Source organism: Geotrypetes seraphini, chromosome 4 (genome assembly GCF_902459505.1).
Source record: "Geotrypetes seraphini chromosome 4, aGeoSer1.1, whole genome shotgun sequence".
Lineage (NCBI taxonomy): Eukaryota > Metazoa > Chordata > Amphibia > Gymnophiona > Dermophiidae > Geotrypetes > Geotrypetes seraphini.
Genome location: NC_047087.1, coordinates 100101968 through 100120595, shown reverse-complemented (window position 1 = coordinate 100120595; position 18628 = coordinate 100101968). Strand labels below are relative to the sequence as shown.

Sequence of the window (18628 nt, the reverse complement as noted above, 5' to 3'; positions counted from 1 at the left end):
TGTGATTATTATAAACATACCGAGGGCCTCAAAATAGTACCTGGCGGGCCGCATGTGGCCCCCGGGCCGCGAGTTTGAGACCACTGGTCTAAAGTATTAATGTCCTTATGAGGGACTGTTTAATGAGTGATTGCTGTATGAATATGAGGATTGGTTAGAAGCAGAAATAAAGCCAGAATCCTTGTACGCAAGCAAAAGCATAGTGAGTGAGGGATGGGCTAAGGCTGACTAACGTGGCAGAGGGGAGAAGCCTTAAGTTAATTCAGGGACCTGACATTACAAATCTCTGATATAGGAAACATTAGGAGAGGACTCTTAGACCATTAAATCAAAGGGAGTCATGTGGTAACCCTAGATATATAATCCCCTAGAAATGGTTCTTCCTCAGAACTCGGGGGGGGGGGGGGGGTTATTTCTAGAGAATGATAAGGGGACAAAGTTTGTCCTCATCCCCGCCCCGAATGCTATGTCCCTGTCCTCTCCTCACCTCTGAATAGCTCTGCCTGAAAACTCCAAAGCTTGTAACTGAACATTTATCATTAGCACTTACCTGAGGGGATGGCTCGAATTGATCGCTTCAGATGTTCCTCATGGATATGGCAGAAGTAGTGCTGGTTTTGTGTGATGTCAAGGTTGAGAACAGACTCCACTGTTCTGGTGCCGTCACTTTGCTTCTCACTTATATTAGTTTCTGCATTGCCAGTCAAATTATTCTTCTCTCTGTCATGCCACTCAACATGAGGATTCTTATAATGCCCAGTGGAGACACATTTCAGAACCTTCTTCCCATTTCTCTGTTCCACAGTCACTTTTGGATCATCAGCCTCTAACTCTATAGCAAAACAATGAATAAATAGGTAAGATATGAAATCATTTCATTTTGGTATCTGAGTTATTATAATAGTCAGAGTGTCCTAGTGGTTAGGATAGCTGCCTCAGCGCCCCGAGGTTGTGAGTTCAGTTCCTTGTTCTGCCTCCACTATTGCTCAGTTTCTTATATAAGAACAAATTTAAGTGTTTTATGTTAAGATGAATGAGTAAGGTGTGCTTGTCAGCCTAGCATTGCTAGCAATCAGCATTTTCAGTTAGCCTAACCAATGTCAGCAAAGGCCTATGGGAGATCATATCATTCATGTCTGACCTTAGGGAATGTCATTGCAACAACCTTAATTCAATCAGTGTTTAGAGGACCTGGCAGTAAAAAGGGGTGACAGGACAATTGTGCGCCAGACACCAGCGCACCAACAATCAAGCGCTGACAATTAGGCGCAAGACACACACGCGCCGCGGGAAAACTTAGTTTTAAAGAGCTCTGATGGGGGATGTGGAGGGAACCCCTACCACTTTACTACATACTGTTCGTGCTGCTGTTGGGGGATGTAACCCCCCCACATTATAGAGAAAATGCAACTTTTCCCCCCAAAAAATCAGAAAAAGTTTCATTTTCTCTATAATGGAGGGTTCCAACCCCCCAACCTCCCCCCCCCCCAACAGTTTCCCACTCACCCCCCGCTTCGGAGCTCTTTAAAACTAAGTTTTCCCGCGGCACGCTGGTGTCTTGTGCTGAATTGTCAGCATTCCATTGTCAGCGCGCCTGTGTCTCGCACGTGACTGACTATGAACCGTAAAAAGGTGCTAAAGACAGCTAAGAGGTGTTAAGATGTGTTAATATCTGATACTTAGGATGGACAGCTTAGGAGGTACAATAGGTTCAGGTGCACAGATAACTAAGATTAATCAGAAACTATTGTCAGATGCATACTGGAAAGTACATTTGACTCCAGTCTAGCACACCTCACTCACCTTCCTGATCAATGAAGCTAATCATTGTTTCAGATAGTTTACTAAGGATGGGGATGCTTAACTTCAATAGATTCTATTGAACTTCAATAGATTCTATTTGTTATAAAAAGCCCCCTCTCAACATCAACCCCCCTTCTTTCTCTCTCTGGAACCCGAAGCTTGGAACATCACCCTCCCCACCCCCCTTTCTCTCTCTCTCTCTATTTCTTTGTCTTCACACCTATTCAGGAAGCTGTTTTTCTCTCTCATTCTCAAGAGAACAGAAGCAGTCTGTATTTGTAAATGTAACTTTTGTGAATCTTGCTTTCTGTATTTCTATACTATATTCTCTTTGCAATCACTTCTGGCTGTGCTTGTCAGTGATTTTACTTCCTGGTGAATCTTCTGTGAGGGTATTGAATTCGGGACCTGGCATTTGTAAGGACGCTTCAACCTAACCCCTCCATCCTTACATTTTGGGGGCCTGTCTGGGTATTGAACCCAGGACCTCTTGCACCCAAAGCAAGAATCATACCACCAGACTGTTTGTAAGGGCGCTTCAACCTAACCCCTCCATCCTTATAGTGCTTTGTGGACTTAATTCCCCAGAGGGCCTTGCTTCTCCTAGAGTGCTAGGCTGCTTCCACAGAGCTGAAGCCCCATGCTTCTTTTCCAGTGTGAGAGAGAACTATTGCCATATTTGAGACCTCATGGTTGTATGAGAACTTTAGTTTAGCATTATTCTCCCACCAGGTTTGTTTTTTTTACCCTTTATTTCCAACAATCTAACACAGCTTGGATTCTCTAAGTCTGGAGAACAGTGTTATTCCCACAAGGTGTGGACACACTCCTAGCTTGAATAGGAAAACTGGTAGAGTGAGAAGATTCAGTGAAAGTTGAACTGCCTTGAAGTCATCAATTATGAGTGTTTATTCTTTATTTCATGTTATTAAAGAAAGTTGTTCAACAAATACAGAGTCTGACTGGTAATACTAAGATTACAGAAGTAAGGGTTAGCTGAATAGGAGCCTCTTGTAATTTGCCAATAACTCAGCATGCGTTCAGTAGTGCTTGGCAACCTCAGAGGAGTTCTTGCTTTCAGCACAAAAACCTGAGAAAATCCATGGTCAAGACTGTGCAGTGAGCTGTAGCTGTATAGTTAAGATTCTATCAGCACATTCCTGCTGCAGCTCCTTGTGACTGGCCAAGACTTAACACTTCTTTGCCCCTGGTACAAAAATATAAATACCTTTCTAAAATATGTAAACCACTTTGATTGTAACCACACAGAAAAAGCAGTATACAAGTCTCATCCCCCTTCTTTTTGTCCTCTGTAATTGTGAATGAGTATAGACCAGTGTTCTTCAACCTTTTTACACCCGTGGACCGGCAGAAATAAAAGAATTATTTTGTGGACCGGCAAACTACTAAGACCGAAATTTTAAAAAAACACATTTTCGCCCCATCTCCGCAAGCTCGGTCCCCACAAACCATCTGATCCCATCTGCACAAGCCTCAGTTATGATTTTATATTGAACGTATTTTATTAAAGTATAAAAAGAAACAATATTCTGTACAATTGTCATTTTATAAATATAAATATTGGGGTTTTTGGAGGGTTTGTTTTTGGGGGGTGGAGGGGGGTTGGGGGGGAAGAGGGGGGTTGGGATGGGCGGGTTGGGAGTGGGAGGGGTGGGCTTTGGGGGGTGGGGGGTCCTCCTTCTCTATATTTACCTTTTAAGTTTGCTATGTTTCATTATTGGTCTTTTCTGTTCACTGCATTTTTGGCGATTTCTACTGCTCTGGGGGAGGCTGGGCCCTTGGGGTAGTTTTCACCTACCTTTCCTTTTTTGGCATTGCTTCCTTCCTGCTTTTCAACTATGAGTACCCCTTTTAGAATTGCCTCTTGGAATGTTGGGGGGATCACGTCGCCTGTCAAGAGATCCAAAATACTTGTTGCTCTACAACGCTACCGGTCTGATATTGCTTGTCTACAGGAAACTAGATTGACTGATGCAGAACATCTTAAGTTGCGTCGTTCTTGGGTGGGGGAGGTGTTTTTTGCTTCTTCTTCGGGCCGTCATGGGGGCATTGCAGTGCTGGTCCGTAAGTCTTCTCCAATAGGTGTTCAGGTTCTGGATAAGTCGTCTGACGGTCGCTTCTTGCTTCTTCGCCTTACTTTGGGTGGTCGCTCCTATCTTTTCCTTGTGGTATATGGCCCTAATTCTGGAGAATCAGCCTTTCTACAGCGATTGCTTCATCTTCGTTCTCGCTTTCCTGATGACCCGCTGCTTCTTTTGGGAGATTTTAACTTGGTGATGCATCCCGATCAGGATAAGTCTAGCTCTTCTGCCTCTTCTTTGGGTTCTAAGAGTCATCTCCTTTCCGACTTCTGTGACTCACTTTCGGTTGTAGACCCGTGGCGTCTTCTCCACCCTGAAGTTCGTGACTATACCCATCTCTCTCGTGCCCATGGTACTTGGTCCCGTCTCGATTATATTTTCTTATCTACCTCTTTGTTTCCTTCTGTCCACTCGGCTGAGCTTGGACCTTTGTCGATTTCGGATCATGCCCCGATTTGGGTTGAAGTTGTCCTGGATCCTACGTACCTCCGCGCACCGTCTTGGCGGTTTCCCTTTTATCTTGCTAAGGATGAGGAATTTCGTGCTTTTTTGCAGACCCAGTGGGACGATTATTCTACAAATAATGCTTCCCACATGGCTGATCCTATTTTGTTTTGGGAGGCTGGGAAGACGGTGATTAGAGGGCATATCATTTCATTTCTCTGTGCTCGTCATAAGCGTATTAATCAGGGGATTGTTACCCTGGAACGGGCTTTGCGTTTGGCAAAGCGGTCCTTTTCTCTTCACCCTTCTCCGGGGACTCGGGACTGCTACTTGTCTACTCAGGTGGCCTTGAACTCCCTTCTCCATTCTCGTTCCCAAAAATGCAAAGCCTTTTATCATCATCGTTTCCTTCGTTACGGTAACAAACCCGGCCGTCTTATGGCTCGTTTGGTTAACGCTACGACTGGCAGGAAGCCGATTTTATCTCTGCGTACCCAGGGCGGAGGTGTGGTGTCTCGGACTTCTGAGATCTCTGGGGTCTTATTTGATTTCTTTAGTCGGTTATATGAAGCTCCGGAAGATGCTTCTTTGGATATGATATCGGACTATCTTCACTCTTCTGGGTTGCCTCGTTTGTCAGCGGATGCGATTGCCTCTCTTAATAGTCCGTTTAGGGCGGTTGAATTGGAGTCTGCTATTAAATCGCTCCGCTCTGACCGGGCTCCGGGCCCGGATGGGTTCTCGGGTGATTTCTATCGGCTCCTTTCTCCGACACTTTATGGACCTTTATTGGCATATTTTGATGCAGCTACGGCCCATGGTTCTTTTCCACGTTTTGCAAATGAGGCCCTTATTACCTTACTCTTGAAGCCTGGTAAGACTGCTGATTTGCTGGAATCTTATCGTCCCATTTCATTGATCAATGTGGACCTTAAACTTTTTGCTCGTATGTTGGCTGATCGTCTTGCTCCTCATTTACCTCAGCTTATCCATGAGGATCAAGTAGGTTTTGTTCGGGGCCGACAGTCTGTACATAATGTCCGCAAGGTACTTCTTGCTCTTGCCCAGTGTCAATCTTTCCGGATTCCGACCTTGTTTGTTAGCTTGGATGCTTCTAAGGCGTTTGATAGTATTCACTGGTCCTTCTTATTTCGTACCTTGGAGTATGTGGGGCTCGGGGGGTTCTTTCTAGACGCTGTGCGTTCCCTATATTCCAATCCCTTGGCATCATTGCTTGTTAATGGGACTTGTACTGACTCTTTCCCTATTCTTCGTGGAACCCGACAGGGATGCCCTCTCTCCCCTCTTTTGTTTCTTCTTTCTTTGGAACCGTTGTTATGCACTCTTCGGGGGTTTGCGGAGGTCCGAGGTCTCTCGGTCGGTGACTTCGAACTTAAGACTCTGGCGTACGCGGATGATATGTTTCTAATTCTTACCCGACCTGAAGATTCTCTCCCGGCGGCTCTAGATCTCATCTCTGAATTTGGGTTTTATTCAGGGCTGTCTCTTAACTTCGATAAATCCTTGGCCTTACCTTTTCCACCAGATTTACGTACTTCGTGGCGGGGTGTCTTCCCTCTTCGTTGGGCAGATTCTTCTTTGCGGTACTTGGGGGTTAATATTCCGCTAGACTTATCTAGTTTGTACCGGCTGAATGTAACCCCGTTGTTTCAAACGTTACAAAATAGGTTGCACCTTTGGGAGTCTCTTCCTTTCTCACTTTTGGGTCGAGTACACCTGTACAACATGCTGCTGGTCCCCTGTTGGCTTTATGTTTTTCAGGTCCTTCCCCTTTATTTGACGTTTCGTGACGAGCGCCGATTGGAACGACTGGTCCAGAAATTTCTTTGGGCAGGGAAGAGGCCTCGCTTGCCTTATAAGCGGGCGGCGACTCCCTGGTATAGGGGTGGCTTGGGATTATTGAATCTCCGCTATTTGACAGTTGGTTGTGGAATGAGGCATATTAATGATCTCTTTAGGGGTACTTCGGCATTTACTAACTCAGCTCTGGAACTTTCCTGCTTTTCTTCTACTCATTTCAGTGCTTATCTTCATTCTGTTCCTTCTTCAGAACCTGAGTCTCTTTCTATGAAAGTTTTACATCGACCCTTAAGGAAGGTTTGGCGTTGGGTCTGTAAATTTCACACTCTTTCTCCTTCTGTCTCTCCCTTCCTTCCTATTCGTTTCAATGGTTCTTTCTTACCTGGGATTGATGGGCCGAGCTTTGCTCGGTGGGAAACAAGGGGCATTCATTATCTATTTCACTTGGTTAATGATGAAGGCGCCACTAAATCTTTTGCTCAGTTGCGAGCTGAATTTGATCTCCCTGCTACTGACTATTTTGCTTACATGCAAATTCATCATTATATCTCTTCCTTACCTTCTAGCTCCTTGAAGGCCGCTTGTCATGAGACTTTGTCCACGGCCTTTACCCTTGGTTCTCAACAACCGGTCCCTCTCACGTTTCATCACCGCCACTTGAAGGATGAATGCCCTTTGTTTGACCATTCTAAGCTGCGAGATGCTTGGTCCGGTGATCTTGCTGTTGATTTGCCTTCTGATATCCTCCTTCAGGCTGTCCGGCGACTGCCTGCTTTTCGTGAATACACTACCTTTTGGGAGCAACATTTTAAATTGATTTTTCGTTTATATATTTCTCCTAAAAGGGCTTATTTGGCTCACTTCCGTCCCCACGCAGCCTGTCTTCGTTGTCAGGCTCCGGAAGCCAGCTTAGGCCACATGTTCTGGACTTGTCCTCAGATACAACTTTTTTGGACTGCTATATTTGCTTTTGTGGAGTCTATTTGGCATGTTACTGTTCACAGTTCCCCTTTGCTTTTATTTGGGACTGTTCCTCACTACTTTCCACGTTCCAAGGGAGTTGCAGCTTTCCTCAAGTGGTCTATCCTGATCGCCTTGAAATGCATCCTGCTGAAATGGCTTGAAGCTGAGGCGCCGGACTATTCCCTTTGGAGGAGCCGCATGATCGCTCTTTTGATGTGGGAGCGAAGAGATGTGACTGACTTGGCTTCTCGACAAGGTCGTCTTTTCCAGACCACTTGGGAACCTTTCTGGAATACTTTGACCCCTCTGGCTCGTAGCCGGATACTTAATTGATGCTTTGTTTGTACTTTCCTTTTGTGCCTCTTTTGTATAGTTTGTTATTCAATTCTTTGTTAATTTGTGTTTCGAAGGAGGACCCAGGGGTGGGTATGGTGGGGAGGGGGGTTTGGGGGGGTTTGGGGGGGGTGGTTCTTTTGGGGACTATTTCAAAATTTTGAGCTGTTTCTGTACTTTGTGTTACTATGTTGTGTTCTTGCTTGCTCAATAAAATATATTTGACCATAAATATAAATATTCAGAACAAGGACCAACAAAACCCCTGTCTCCCCTTCACATATATCCCCTCTACCATCAAGAAAACTGAACAAGCCAAATTATTACAGAATGCTACACAGAAATATCATGCTAACAGAATACTGCAGTCACACATGACAGGAATAGTGTTAGGCTTTGCAGTCCCCAGTTATGTCTCTAGCAGGATATATATTTCAAATCTGATATATTGTAATGACAAAATAGAAATAAAATGATTTTTTTCTACCTTTTGTGGTCTCTGCTTTCATCTTCTTTCCACTCTTCCTTCCAGCATCTGCCCATTCCATCCACTGTCTGGCCTCTCCCCCTTCCATATGTATCTGACTTCTTTCTATGCCCCTCTCCCCTTTCCATCCAGCCTGTGCCTCCTCTCTCCTTTTTACATCATTCATTCCAGCTTCACTGCTTTCTTCATTTTTATCTCTCCTACACCAGATCTAGCATCTTTATCCCTCTTTCATTTCTCTGCTGACCCCATTTCCAGCATCAATCTCTCTCTACTTTCTCATTCCTGTCTCTCCCCTTTCCCTCCTCTAATCTCCCTGCCAGCTGTTTCCTTCCTTTTTACCTTCTCCCTTCCCTCCTCCCCCCCTATCCAACAGTAGCTCTCTTCCCATCTCTTTCCCTCTTCCCCTCCCAGCAGCATCTCTCTTTCTACCTCTCTCCAGGTGCAGTAGCAGCTCTCCCTTTATCCATCAGCTTCCCAGCCTCCAACAGTGGCTTCCTCTCCTTCCAGCAGCTCTCAGTACTTGCCTGCAGCAGTGATTTCCTTAGGCAGCCTTGGGTCCGTTGCCGCCTCTGAGGAAAAGGGAAGTTGCCAAAGTGAATCACTGCCCTGGTAAGTACAGAGCTGCTAGGAGAGGAGACAGCCACTGTTGAAGGCTCCCCATGATCTTACTCCTGCTGTGCCCTGCACATTCGCGACCCCCCCCCCAAGCCGGCAAAAACAGCTTTGCACCGCAGGCCCAGCCACCCAAGACGAGTCGGAGGCCCCTACCCGCCGCATCCTGCACGTGGGCAGACTCAGCACAAACGCTGCTGATGGCCCCAATCGACACGCTGACTTCCCCGCGCACGCTGACCATCTTCTCTCTGCCTGCACTTTCCCCGCGGCCCTCTTCGGCGATTCAGCAGGGGCAGCGATCAAGACAGGCTGCAAACGTCGGGACCTTCCCTCTCTGAGTCCCGCCTATTTTGTTTCAACTTCCTGTTTCCGCATAGGCGAGACTCACAGAGGGAATGACCGCCTGTCTTGATCGCCCGAGGCTGGGAGGATCAGAAGATTTCTGCAAACACCATCAGGGCAGAAAATTTAACGGGTCCATCTTGCCGGTCCTGTGCGGACCGGCAGGAATTTTCTGCGGACCGACACCGGTCCGCGGACCGGCGGTTGAAGAACTGTGGTATAGACTACGAGGGGAAGCTAGCAGATAATCAATGCCAGTAAGAAACAGGTACCAAAAAAAACCAAAAACAAGCAAGTTTCTAGCACAAAACTGAACATCCCATAAAATTGGAACATTTGCTTCTGTTTATATACAGGGAACTGGCTCTGTTCTTGTTAATAGGACCAGGAACACTGAAAAGGGAAACACAAAACATAGAGACTCCAAGAATGAACTGGAAACCTGAGGAGGATGCAAAGATGCAAGCATCATGAAAAATCTACACCCCCCCTGACCTGACAGTACAGCGTCTTCTCCCTCATGAGAAAGCCTGAAGAGACATTGGAAGAAGTCAAGATCTCCTCAGAATGAAGTGCAGAAGGTCAGGGAATGTCCGGATGAGACTGCCGGATCTGCAAGAAGAGTCTCCTAGGAAAAATCAAGTGTCACAATGTAAAGAGGAATATACTGGAACCCATGAAAACAGTCCTAACACCATGCAACATGAGCTAAATACGTATGTCCGTTAAAGTGAAAACGCACTAGACTCAATCAAGAGGCTGCATCTACCGCCCCGTGGAAAACAACAGCATCCTTATAGGTATCAGACAAAGCTCACATCGCTAATGAGAGCTTCAGGGATGAGGCTATCAGCCACATAGCGCGCGTCCTCCGCGGGTTTGATAGAATAGTTAACCGGCTCCTGGTTAAAAGTCTTATCTGGTCGGGGGGCCTATCTAGTATGTGCCATGAGAAAATGGTGACAGAAGAAATCAGCATGATAAGCATGGAAATCCGCAGTCCAGGCCCCCTCAGAAACAAAGAAAGAGTGCCCTTAGGAAAAGTAGACAGACCCGGATGTCTGAAAGATAAGACACCCATTCCAAAAGAAAAAACGTCAGGGAATATTCAAACTGACATATAGCCCTGGTGTCCCCTACTGAGAGTCACTGCAAGGTGAAATGAACCCTCAAACAACCTGGAAAAACAGGGTGTACAGCCCCCTACGGCAGGAGAAGATGGTAGCCTCATAAGACTGCATAGAAGCCAGTAACACACAGGACCTTGCATCACTCCTGAAATAAGAAAACCTAGCCCTGCCCGTAGAAAAAGGCAAGGCACCACCCGGCTACCCCACTCCAGCCTTAGGTAGCATCTCACCAGGAAAACCTAATACGCTAGGATAAAAAGTAATTTCCATAGCGCTAGCAGACCCCCGCCGCGCAGCTCGAAGGTGCAAGGAAGAGGAAAGCAGACAAACTGCATAAGCACCAGACAGGTACCCCGGGAGAGAGGAGGAGAGATCCGAACCCAGATCTGGATATCCCCCCGTTGCTGACCTCCGTCAGTGACAATCTGGCTGCTGCCGGTCCAGTGCAGGAACAAGCTGCAACCCAGGAGCCAAGCACACCATGTCACCCCCTCTCCATCATCCTCTGGCCAGTCAGGACGGCTCCCATGCCCGAAAAAAAACAGATAGGCCCAAACAACAGCCTTGGGAGAGAGTCTATGGCCGCATTACTGGCAACTGCAACTCGCAGAAGCGGCCATGTCCAGCAATCGGGAGCTCGCAGAAAGCGCAGCGAGAGGAGAGATGTCAAAACAGACAACAAAGACGCCACGGTGCTCCCGCCAGCGTCGGAGCACAAGCGCGGGCGTCCGGGCCTCCGAAAGGCACTGGCTCCATAAACAGTCACCCGCAGTGCAATTAAACACAGCTGCAGGATACGCCGTGCAAACAGCAGTCTAAGTGACCAGGCTATAACAATCAGGATATTTCCCCGCCCACGCAAGAAGACAAGCTCGCACCTCCCGCGCGCGGGAAGGCACCGGCCCTATTTTTTTTTTTTTTTTTTTTAACTGAGCTCAAAAATTTTCAAAATTAACTAGATTGCATATACAAACGTACATTCCCTAGCAACAGCAGGGAGCCCTCCATCGAACAAGTCCAGTTACATCGAAATTTAACAAAGCGGAGCCTCTGAGAAATAAATCATCCCATGGTTGAGCCACGTGACCACACCACTGCAGTTTTCACAAATCACCAAACATAAGATCACCAACAAAACCCGCAGCTCTAAGACAACGTCAAAAAACTAACACACCCAGCTCCAACATCACCAGAAATTATAACCCACCGATGTAACATAAAAAGAAATACTCACAACCTGGTGGACAGGGCTTGCAGAGCCGGTAGACCCTGGCTGAGCCCAAAGACAGGGCAGAATCATACATAGCAAATGCGGTCTCTCTTTTTTTTTTTTTTTAAAAGGGAAAGAAGAAAAAAATTAGAGACCAAGTTAAACCCTCTATCATTGGAGGGAGGGTGAGGCAGGGACAAGGGGGGGCCCAAGTGTAACCTCTAAAGCCGGCACCGTTTAGCTGGACACCCCTGTCTCACTGAAGAGAAAAATCTCAACAGGAGAAACAGAATGGCAGTCTCACTGAAGAGAAAACCTCAACAGGAGGTAATAAAGTTCCAGTCACAGCCAGAATCCAGGAGCTAGTTGAATAGCGACTTCAACCTGCTGGGAGATAGAGAATACTGATGAGACAGGAGGAGTGCCAGCAAATAAGTACACCTGTTAATCAGTTTCTCTATCTCCACCTGCTGGTAGATGTGAGCTATCCCATTGGTCTCTGGATTCATCTGCTGCTTTGCTAAGGAAAAAACAATGCTTGTTTATTTCAGTCCACGATATACAGTAAAGGGGACCTGACACAATACTATTTTATCCATTGTCCATTCCTACTGTTTTCCTTGTTTGCTTTTTGTTGACTAACATTAGGGAGAGGAAAATGCATAATAAATGCATATCTATTATACATGAATGTAAGTCACCTTGAGATACAAATTAAAAGTTGTGAGCTAAACATAAATAGAACAATGGAAACTCATTAAGAGAAAGCATACCATCTACAGTTAGAAGAATCCTTTTGTCGCCTCTGGTATTTAGATTTGCTGCTTTGCAGAAGTACATTCCTGCATCTGAAGAAGTCACCTCTGTCAATTCCAGGGATATTACTCCTCTGGAAAATTCCTTTATCAAGCGTGTTCTTCCCCTGTATTGGGCTGCCTGTTCTTCAGGATGATCCGTATTGTCATGGAAGCTGTGCACTGCGATGATGTCTTCTTTGTCTTCCTTTTCCCATGAGATAAACACATTTTCTGGCCCCTGGACGAAAGGGAACTGGCATGGCAAGACAACATTGGTGTGGAGGCGTGCTTTTACCTCCTCTGATCCACCTACAAAAATTTGATCACAGCATTAATTCACTCAGAGATAGAGAGAGAAAAAAATTAATGAGCTAATAAGGAATTTTAGAGACTCTACAGGGAAGAGAGGCATCTTTCAACTGGTCAACAGCAACCTGCTTGCCTGTGACTGTTGATTAGAAGAGTTTTGAGCCACAGAATAATTTGAAAGATATACTGGGCCTGAAATTCAGTGATGAGATGCATCAATGAATATATGAATGACTAGCCCAACTACCATGTTTCCCTGAAAATAAGCCCTAGCATGATTTTTAAAGGTGCTCCTAATATAAGCCCTACCCCAAAAATAAGCCCTAGTTAGATCGATCCCCAAAGCCCCTCCCAAATGTCCTCGACTACATCCCTGACAATAGTGCTACCTGGTTCGCTGGCAGCAGCACTTTCTCTCTCCCCCATGTGCAGCATCTTTCCTCCCCTCTCACCCATCCCCTTGCGCAGCATCTTTCCATTCCTCCCTCCCATCCACCTCCGCAGCAGAACTCCATCGACCCTCCCACCATGAGACCGACATACCTCTAAACAGCAGCGGCAGCAGTACTCTGAATAGGCGACTTCACTGCTCCCTCTGCTGCATCACTGATGATGTCATCAGTGGCGCAGCACGGGGAAGGCCACAAAGCAGCCTTCCGCCACTGCTGTTTGGAGCGAAGATATGTTGGTCTCGTGGTGGGAGGGTTGGTAGGGGGATGGGAGGGAAGGATGGAAAGATGCTGTGCAAGGGGATGGGTGGGAAGGTCAGTGAGGTTCTGCTGCATGGGGGGAATGGGTTAGAGGGGAGGAAAGATGCTACACTTGGGGGGGGGAGAAAGGAAAGAGGAAGAATTGGGGTGGTGGAGAGGAAGGGAGAGATGATCGTTGTACATGAATAAAATAAGACATCCCCGAAAATAAGCCCTAGTGTGTTTTTGGACCCAAAATTAATATAAGACATTGTCTTATTTTCAGGGAAACACGGTACTAGGGCCTAGAGATTGGCCTAGGTGGCATAATTCAGGGGGTTTGCATAGTTACAGCAAACAATGTGCCTATGTTCAGCATCTCCCCATCCTCCCTCAGTGTTCAGTGGCTTCCCTACCTTCTTTATCCCTCTGCAGCAGCACTAGCATGTCAATCATCTTGCTAACACAACACTCATCACAGCCATGCAGGACCTTGAGAATCTGTGCATGTTCAAGGCCTGATGATTCCTGCCTCTTCCAAACTTCCTGTTTCAGGGGAGGGACCCATTGAGTTGTGAGCACGCACATAAGCTAAAGGTCCCACATCAGGAGTGATGACTGACCATTGTGTTGGAAAGCTGACTGACATGCCGATGCCAGAGGGGATAAAGAAGAGAAGGCAAGTTGCTGGACACGTTGGGAGAAGGATGGTATAAGACTGGACACCACAGAGTTGGGGAGATAGGGAAGGAGAGAAATGCTGGACACCATAAAGGTAGGCAGGGAAGGGGAGGACCCAGACATAATGAGGGAGGGGAGAGATAGGGAAGGGAATATACTAGACAGTACAAAGTAAGGAAGGGGAGATGCTTGTCTACAAAAGTGAAGGGGAGATGCTATATTTGAGGGGGTGGGAAAGGCCTTGAGCCATCCTAGGGTGGGGAGGGCTCACACATCTGAAGGTTTGCTTAAAGCCAACACTGTCACTGTCACTGGCGCTTACGTATTCAAAGTAAAGCCAATCGAACATACAACTTGGACATTGGGAGAATAATTTTATAACAGAGTGCCTAATAAAAGTTGTCTTTAAAGATGCTATTTTAAGCCTATTCTATAGCAAAAAGTTGGCACCTGCTTTTATTTATAAAATACTAGAATAAGGAGCCAATAATGTACCTTAATTTAAGGCATGATCACTTGTACTAGCCCTAGAACTGGTAAGTATAAATGCCTGTGCCTACATTTTGCAAGTACTTGCAGGCGGAAATGGCTGAATTATCAGGCTTTTTCACTTTTGATGGACATAACAAGAATTACAATATTTGGGGAAGCAGCTGACAGCATTTACTCAAACTCTGCTAATGTGCAGGCCCACAGCAAAAATATGCGTCATGCACTGATGTTGGTTGGTATTTTATCAGAGGTTATTTATACACATAAATGGCCACTTACATGTGTAAATGAATACTGCGATTTATACACAGTAACATAGTAAATGGCGGCAGGTGAAATGAGATGTCTGGCGTGATACGATTTTGTAAAAACGTGTCAATGTTTAGGAAGTTACTCAAGACATACTACTTTGTCTTAGTCTTTAATTGATTTATACAATTTATGTGGACATGGGACAGTAAAATATGTCCTCGAAGAAGAAAGGAAAACAAGGGGCTCCTTTTACAAAGGTGCGCTAGTAGTTTTAGCGCATACGCTAGCCGCTACCGCCTCCTTTAAGCGGGCGATAATTTTTCATCTAGCACGCACTAATCTTGTGTGTGCACTAAAAACGCTAGCGCACCTTTGTAAAAGGAGCCCAAGGTTTGATGGATGGTGTTTCTCCTGATTTTATTATTTATTGGTCTATTAATGTAGTTTAAAGTTTATTGTATATCTTTGTTCAGAACTGTGTATGTATCAGGGCTGTGGAGTCGGTAGATAAATGTTCCGACTCCTCAGTTTTTTGTACTTCAGACTCCGACTCCGGCTCCAGGTACCCAAAATTTCCTCCGACTCCCGACTCCACAGCACTGGTTAATTTTCAGATCGTTAAAATGGAATGTCAAGTTGAGAGAAATGAGCATTTTCGACATCACCTTCTTTTTGCTTTTAATCAAGGTTCTAAGGCCGCAGAAGCTGCTCGCAACATTTGTGCTGTGTATATAGTGGGTGCTATAGCTGAAAGAATCGCTCGTGATTGGTATGCCAAGTTCAAAAATGGAGTCGGTAGATAAATGTTCCGACTCCGACTCCTCAGTTTTTTGTACTTCTGACTCCGACTCCAGGTACCCAAAATTTCCTCCGACTCCAAGACTCCGACTCCACAGCCCTGGTATGTATACTTGTTGGCCGCTTAGGTTGTAAGTGGATTATACATTTTTAAAATTAAAATAAATAAAGACCCCAGTCCTGATGTTATATCCCCCCTCTTCCCTGTTCTTTTACTGTTTTTAATGATGCATTTATTGACTCCCCCTTCCCCTCTTTACTCTCAAGTCTAAGTTTGTATTCGTAAATTGTCCTTAATGTTCACTCTTCCCCCCTTATAAATATTATATATATTTTTTTAAACCTTTAAATTTTTAGCATTGTAAACCGGCTAGATGCATGTCGATAGTCGGTATATTAAAACTAATAAAACTTGAAACTTGACCTGTCCATTAGTTAATTGGTGTACCTTAAGGCTCTGTCCTGGGACCACTTCTTTTCTCAATCTACACTTGCTCACTTGGAACAATGATCTCCTCCCATGACTCCCAGATCTACCTCTACTGCAACTCAGATCCGCGGCTTAGCCTATCTGTCCGACACTGCTGCCTGGATGTCTCGCTACCATCTAAACCTGACTATGGCTAAAACGGAGCTGTTCATCTTCCTGCCTAAACCCACCTCTCCACTTCCCCTGTTCTGTCTCTGAGGACAAGACTCTCATCCTCCCTGTCTTGTCTGCTCACAATCTCAGGGTCATCTTTGACTCCTCTCTCCTTCCCCATACAGATACAACATATTGCTAAAACTTGCTGCTTCTTCCTCTATAATATTAACAAAATCTGAACTTTCCTCTCTGAGCACATTACTAAAGCCCTTATCCACGCCCTCATCACCTCATGCTTAGATTACTGCAACTCACTACTCTCAGGTCTTCTGCTCTGCTATCTTTCTCCCCTCCAATCCATCCAGAATTCAGCTGCAGAACTCATATTCCATGAGAGCTGCTTTACTCATGTTACCCCTCTTCTAAAGTCACTTCATTGGCTTCCCATCCATCTCCAAATACAAGTCAAACTCCTCTTACTGTCATACAAATGCTTTCACTCAGCTGCCCCTCATTATCTCTCTTCACTTCTCTCCTCCTACGCCCTCCCCCCCTCGCGAGCTCCACTCACAGGTAAGTCCCTCCTATCTGTGCCCTTCTCTTCCTCTGCCAACTCCAGACTCCATCCTTTCTGTCTTGCTGCACTGTATGCCTGGAAGAAACTGACTGAATCCCTACAGCAGGCTCCATCTTTGGCAGTGTTCAAGCCCAAGTTAAAAAGCCCACTTCTTTGAGACTGCTTTCAACTCCTAACTCTTCTCACCTTGGGTTCTGCATCCCCAACCCTCTATGTCATGTCTGTCTGTCCAAATTAGATTGTAAGCTATTCTGAGAAGGGACTGACTAGTTAATGTCAAAATGTAGAGCGCTGCATACACCTTTCAGCACTACAGAAGTGTTAAATAGTAGTAATAGGAGTAATAAAGTGACATGGATAACCTGGACATACAGATGATTCAACTGGACATACTGGCCTCACTTGTGTATGCTGGACACTACAGACCTATATTTTCCCATAGCCAGGCCCAGCCTGTACCTTGCTGACTGTAAACACCTGCAGCCTTTGCAATGCTAACAACGTTTTTGTTTCCGTTCCCTGCTGGGAGGATATTTCTCCAAGGTTCTGCTGAACTGTTATCAGTGCTGTATGACTTCATATGCCAGGCACCCTGGAAAGCCATAAAACTTTTATAATGAGCAAGGATCCCTGCAGGACGATGTGGGTGTAGCGAGATGAGAGAACTTGGTACCAAAACATTTGCTCCCTGTCTCTGAACCAAGTTATGGGAACCAAGCAGCTGGATTGTTGAAAGGTCACCTTTGCCAACTTTCAGCATACAAGGACACCATCCCAAGATGCACAGAATTGTAAAACCACTAATTAGCATCTACAAAATGATAAAGTGATCTCAGCGCTGGAAAAAGAAAGTTCACCAAGAGTTCTCTGTTTCTGCAAGGCCCCACCCTACTGGGGAGGGGGGGGGGGGTGGAGGTGAGAGAGGCGTGGACTGAGAGGAGGAGTTAGCTATACATTATTTTATGTACCAATAGGGAATTACATAACCAGAATTCGGGGATGGACTTTTTTGGAACAAAGGAAGAATTGCTTTGTATAAAAAACACGTGTATTCTAGGTAGAGCTAGAGAGATTCACTTACTTATGCTACGGGGATCTGCTAGCCCCCTGCTAAGCATATGGGTGCAAGTTCTTCTCTCCATTGCATATTCTGAACTGACAATACATTTTTCTGATATGTCTCTGCTGCTGTAATACTGTAAGTTTTTATACTAACAATAAACAAACATTGTCTGTTTTGGAAGATACAATGCCGTCTTGTAGTTATTCCAATGAGGTAAACAAAGCAGCCTTTACTTCAAAAGGCTGACCAAATTTGGGATTCAGTTTTGGCTTCTGTATCTAACAGGCTGCTGTTGCTACCCATAGGCCACTGCTGCCACATCCACTCCACTTGTGCCCACCCATAGGCTGTCTTCCCCAGCCACCAGGTCCAATCAAACTCCTCGTAGCTGTCTTCCCTGCACCCCCTCTCCCCCTCCCAGTGCTCCTGCCCATCTTGTGTCCTAAGTAAAAATGGCTGCCATGACTTCCAGCAGCAGTCTTGTGAGATTGCCACTGTAGGTCGCAGCAGCCATTTTGAGATTGGAACTGGCATGGGTGAGAATGACTACAAATTGGAACTGGCATGGACAGGAGCAATGTCAAAATGGCTGCCACGACCTCCAGCCACGATCTCTTAAGACTGTCACTGGAAGTTGTGCCAGTCATTTTGACTGAGGACACAGGATGTGTAGGAGTGACTGGGGATCACTGCTGTCCTAACTAGCCACTAGACCACCAGGTGCTAAGGTTGGTCCAAGGGTGGGTGGTATCAAAAGTGACAGCCTATGGAGGGAGAGGGAGGGAGGGAGCGGCAGTGGTGAAAATGTTGGATGGAGGGAGTGAGTGATATTCCTGGTTGGGGAGTGGGCCAGCTTTAGTTCTGGCCAAAACAAAGTTGCAAATTTCAGCCACAGATTCAGTTTTGGCTGAAAAAAACAAAAAAGAAAAAACACTTTTGCATCATTCTGTTCCTAGAACAGCAGGACATATCCTCACAAGCAACTCACTTCCCCAAGGAGTTGTATTCTTTTAGCTGAGGAGGTCTTACTCAGCAGTACAACTTATGGATGCTAGGCCTATTCAAAGGCTTCTGGAAAAGTGTTCGGATAGTGTTTCCCATACCAGGCTCCAACACCTACCATAGGTTAAT

At 45.7% G+C, this 18628-nt stretch overlaps 1 protein-coding gene across 1 annotated transcript in view; it reads right to left on the bottom strand.

The window, feature by feature from the left end:
• LOC117359121 (butyrophilin-like protein 2) overlaps window positions 1-18628 on the bottom strand; it is a 37128-nt gene that overhangs the window by 13538 nt on the left and 4962 nt on the right. Inside the window, exons 3-4 of the mRNA XM_033941314.1 lie at window positions 12027-12359; window positions 551-832 (exon numbers count right to left, since the gene is read on the bottom strand). Coding sequence (XP_033797205.1) covers window positions 551-832; window positions 12027-12359 — 615 coding nt within the window. The remainder of the gene's footprint in view (window positions 1-550; window positions 833-12026; window positions 12360-18628) is intronic.